We start from the raw sequence: 5307 nt of genomic DNA, 5'->3' as shown, positions 1-5307 counted from the left end.
ACACACATACACACACCAACATCATCACACACACACACCAACATCATCACACACACACACACACACACCAACATCATCACACACACACACATACACCAACATCACACACACGCACCAACATCATCACATGTGGAGGCACACAGACATGTAATTAACCTCATACTGAGCAACCCAACGAGGGTTCTAATACCAGCATCATTTGAAACGAGGGTTCTAATACCAGCACTGTTTGAAACAAGGGTTCTAATACCCAGCAACATTTGAAACGAGGGTTCTTCCCTCAATATGTCTTCTGAGGCTTGAATAAAACATTGATGATGATGATAATGGTTGTGACGAAGATGACTTACCCTGATTGTGAAACTACCCATAAAGTGTGTGTATGTAGGTGAATGTGTTTTTATCCTCGGGATTCTTAACTTAGCATGCATATTTGGGGTGTGTGTGTGCATGTGTATGTGTGTGTGTGCATGTGTATGTGTGTGTATAGGGCGACTCTGGTGGCCTCTTAGTGTGTAAGTCGTTTGGGCAGTTCGTCCAGGTCGGGGTGGTGATTTTCGGACGTGGCTGCGGCCGGTTTGGTTATCCCAGGGTGTACATGCGTGTGTACACCTGCACCCAGTTCATTGAGGCTCCATCCGCAAATACAGCTGAACTGCACCCTCTGGTGGCCACGCAGGGAGGGAACACCACCTCCGCCTGACCATTCTTTGGTCTTCTCCTGCGTCTCATCAATAAAGTCTCTAGCAGCATCAAACTGGTGTGTGTGTGTGACACACTACTAAGTGAATGCAAGCAGGGAAATATACAGCAACATTTTATGATTTTATTCAATTTTAAGAAAAGCACATTGTGTAAATATAGCCTACGCTAAGCAGGCTACTGTAACTAGCTTCTGGCCCGTTTCTAAATCACTGGATGTAACTCTGGATCTGGATCTGTACTGGGCGCAAATCCTGACAAAGGGGGAATATGATATGGGCAAACAACGCTTTGCTTTTCTGTAAACAACGCTTTGCTTTTCTGTAAACATTTTCCTACACATTCCCCATTTCTCAAATTTTCCAAATGGCATTTCCAACATCCCAAATGGAATTTTCAATAGGTTCTATGTACACCTAGCTGCTCGTTAGCAGGTTTTATATGTAGCCTACACCTAACTGTTCTCTAGCAGGTTTTATACACCTAACTGTTCTCTAGCAGATTCTATACACCTAGCTGCTCGCTAGCAGGTTCTAAGTACACCTTGCTGCTCTCTAGCTGGTTCTAAGTATACCTAGCTGCTCGCTAGCAGGTTCTAAGTACACCTAGCTGCTCTCAAACAAGTATCTCCTCCATGGGTGACATTTTGTTATTTATTATTTATCTGTCCAATATGTAGCCAAATTAATTAGCACACACACACACATCTGTACAAAGGAATTGGTCTACACCTGTACAAAGGAATTAGCCTACACCTGTACAAATGAATTACCTACACACACACACACACACACACACACACACACACACACACACACACACACACACTTACACACCTGTACAAATGAATTAGCCTACACCTGTACAAAGGAAAGGAAATTAAAATGGTAGCCTCTTTGGTAGCCAAGTGAACATTACGATGTGTGATGTGAAATGCATCTAGGCTCAAACCCATAGACTGGCAGTCAATTAATAATGCTACAGTGTGTGTCATAACCATCAGTGGTAGAGGTTTTAGAAATGTTTGAGTCACTGATCAGATTTTAGTTAAAATTATTATTATTATTTGTCAATCAGCAAAAAGGAAAAAGAAATGTTCTGTCTGGCGATAGTGTGTGAGTGTGTGTGTGTGTGCACGTTTTATCTCAGGATACTAGTGTGATTGCAAACAAGACATACGTAAACCCGTAAAAAACCCCGCCAGTCAGACACAGAGGTGTGGTATGGTGAATAGGTACCATTTAATTAATTAATTAATTCATCTGGTGCTGTGCAAGCATTACTACACAACATGAACAACAACAACAACAACAAACCAACCAACCAACAAACAAACATCAGCAGTTAGAGCGTCTGTCTGCACACCACCCTGGCACCATCCCCTCGGGTGCCATGACGACGCACTGGGCGGGAGCAGAGCATGGTGGGAATGATGGAGAGATTAAAAGTGATTACAGTGGAGAAGGAGAGGAGAGAGGGAGGAAAGGAGGAGAGAGAGTTGAGGGTCTATATGCTGTTGGGGCAGCTAGATACTGGCCACAAAGACTCACACTAACCCCTGGCCAACCTCTGGGAGTGTGAGTGTGTGTGTGTGTGTGTGTGTGTGTGTGTGTGTGTGTGTGTGTGTGTGTGTGTGCGCGCGCATGTGAGCATACACACCTCAACACTACTGGCTAAATTAGTCATGAGTACACCATCGGAGCGCGTGCACACACACACACACACACGCTGTTCTGGAACTGAACAACATCAGTGAGTACACACACACACACACACACATTGCTGCATTTCTGAATTAGAAATGTACACACACACACGAAGGGGGGGGGGGGTGGTGGTCATATTCTAGAGCGCTCGGCAAGGTGGCAACCGTTGCTATGGAGACGAGGGGTGTGCACCGTTGCTATGGAGACGAGGGGTGTGCATGTCTGTGTGTGTGCTCAGTAGGCGTGGTTGGCCACATAGAGGGACTCTCCCGCGGCAGCTCCGTCGCTCCCACTGGACACGTACTTCCCAAACGCCGCCTGGCTGTTATTCTGCAGGACAGAGCAACCAAAGCAGGAATTACGTGTGTGTGTGAGGAAAGTGTGTGTGTGTGAGTGTGGGTGGGTGTGTGTGCATGCGGGTGTGTGTGTGTGTAGTGTGTGTGTGTGCGTGTGCGTGTGTAGTGTGGGAGTGTGAGTATGTGTAGTGTGTCTGTGTGTAGTGTGTGCGTGTACTGTGTGTGTACTGTGTGTGTGTATAGTGTGTGTGTGTGTTACCTTGGCTCTCTTGATGAACTCGTCCTGGCAGGCCTTGCTGTTCTCGGGCTTGCCACTCCAGGCCTTGAGTGCGGAGGCCTGCAGCGCGCGGCCGTAGGAGAAGGTCAGAGCCCAGGGCCGACCCAGGGGACACTGGTTCATGGCGTTCAGGTTCAGCGTCGCCTCCTCCTCACTCTGACCGCCCGACAGGAAGGTCACGCCTGACACAGGGAGACAACACACACACACACACACACACACACACACGCACACACGTGCATGTACGCACGCACACACACACATAAACGCACACATACATACACACACACACATACATACACACACACACACGCGCACACATACACACACACACATAGATGTTTAGATGATTGTCCACGTTAATTTGTGTTGATATGTGTTGCATATATAGTGTGTGTGTGCATGCGCACGCGTGTGTGTGTATCATGACTCACCAGGTACGTGTGTGTGTGTGTATCATGACTCACCGGGTACGTGTGTGTGTGTGTGTGTGTGTGTGTATCATGACTCACCGGGTACGTGTGTGTGTGTGTGTGTGTGTATCATGACTCACCGGGTACGTGTGTGTGTGTGTGTGTGTGTGTGTGTGTGTGTCATGACTCACCGGGTACGTGTGTGTGTGTGTGTGTGTGTGTGTGTGTGTGTGTGTGTGTGTGTGTGTAGTGTGCGCGTGTGTGTCATGACTCTCCGGGTACGTGTGTGTGGGTGTGTGTGTGTGTGTGTGTGTGTGTAGTGTGTGTGATGTCATGACTCACCGGGTACGGCGGGGGGTACGGTGCGGCGCAGGGCAGTGACTGTTGCCATGGCGATCTCCTGTGGTGCGTTCTTCTGGCTGCAGGAGTGTCCGGCGGTCACCATGTTGGGCTTCAGCAGGGTTCCCTCCAGGTACACGTGATGGTCTGACAGAGCCTTGTACACGGCCGCTAGAACCTATAGAACACACACACACACACACACTGTTCAGACAGAGCCTTATACACGGCAGCTAGAACCTATAGAACACACACACACTGTTCAGACAGAGCCTTATACACGGCAGCTAGAACCTATAGAACACACACACTGTTCAGACAGAGCCTTATACACGGCAGCTAGAACCTATAGAACACACACACTGTTCAGACAGAGCCTTATACACGGCAGCTAGAACCTATAGAACACACACACTGTTCAGACAGAGCCTTATACACGGCAGCTAGAACCTACAGAACACACACACACACACACACCGTTCAGACAGAGCTAGGGCTGGGACAACGCGTCGACATAATCGATGACGTCGACGCAAAATATGCACGTCCATTAGTCAGTAGCAAAGTCAAAGCTAACGTTAGAATACTGTTTGGATGTCGAGTTTAGTATGCTTACTTACAGCTGCTTGTCAATTTTGTTACTCATGCAGGGCTCATTTTATTGACTCTGACACTGAATGTTTGCAAAATCGTGATGTAAATGGAAAAGTGTTTTCCAAGACTCAAAAGTGCTTGTCCCAAGAAGAAGTACGAACCCTTATTTGAACTAACTACGTTATGAATTGCATCCACATATCAGCAGCCTTTTAACTGTGTTAATGTTACAATTGCAAGGATTCCCTCACAAACGTCTTAAAGTGACAGGCACTAAATTAGACCTTCATTGAATGCTACCTCTGACTAAGAATGCATTACTTTGCACTTGTATAATCTTTTATTTTGGAGTTTTAAGAGCAATAAACGTATATTGCAATGTTAAGGAACTCATGTTTTTTTTTTTCATTCAGTAAATCAACATGTATAAGTTGCTATTATTTAATTAATGGGGAGATAATCGAATCGAAATCGAATCGGACTGAAAAAAATGAATCGTTAGATTAATCGATGCATCGAAAAAATAATCGCTAGATTAATCGTTTAAAAAATAATCGTTTATCCCAGCCCTAGACAGAGCCTTGTACACGGCAGTTAGCACCTACAGAACACACACCTTTTATGTAGAGCCTTATACACCCCAGCTAGCACCTACAGAACACATACACCATTCGGATAGAGCCTTATACATGTAACGGAAGCGAACTGAGCTAGCATGCTAGTTGCACATGTAAATCCTCACACCCCTTATACATGGCCACATGGATAGAACCTTATACATGGCCGCTAGAACCTACAGAACACACACACTGATTAGATAGAGCCTTATACATGGCCGCTAGAACCTACAGAACACACACACTGATTAGATAGAGCCTTATACACAGCTGCTAGACCCTTCAGAATTCTATTTATATTACACAATGTACTGTAGCTACTCTTGTATAACAATATTCTACTGCTGGTCTCATGTTCTCATA

General features: G+C 46.0%; 1 protein-coding gene across 3 annotated transcripts in view; it reads right to left on the bottom strand.

Annotated features, from left to right (window-relative positions):
- Nucleotides 1–1919: 1919 nt before the first annotated feature.
- aldoaa (aldolase a, fructose-bisphosphate, a) overlaps nt 1920–5307 on the bottom strand; it is a 12033-nt gene continuing 8645 nt past the window's right edge. For all 3 annotated transcript variants that reach the window (XM_042081813.1, XM_042081814.1, XM_042081812.1), the window contains 3 exons: nt 3737–3911; nt 2964–3163; nt 1920–2738 (listed from right to left, as the gene is read on the bottom strand). In XM_042081813.1, the coding sequence (XP_041937747.1) occupies nt 2643–2738; nt 2964–3163; nt 3737–3911 (471 nt within the window). In that variant the 3' untranslated portion in view covers nt 1920–2642. The remainder of the gene's footprint in view (nt 2739–2963; nt 3164–3736; nt 3912–5307) is intronic.

Source organism: Alosa sapidissima, chromosome 24 (assembly GCF_018492685.1).
Source record: "Alosa sapidissima isolate fAloSap1 chromosome 24, fAloSap1.pri, whole genome shotgun sequence".
Classification (NCBI taxonomy): domain Eukaryota; kingdom Metazoa; phylum Chordata; class Actinopteri; order Clupeiformes; family Clupeidae; genus Alosa; species Alosa sapidissima.
Note: the sequence above shows the minus strand (reverse complement) of the source record. Positions and strands in the feature narration are given on the sequence as shown.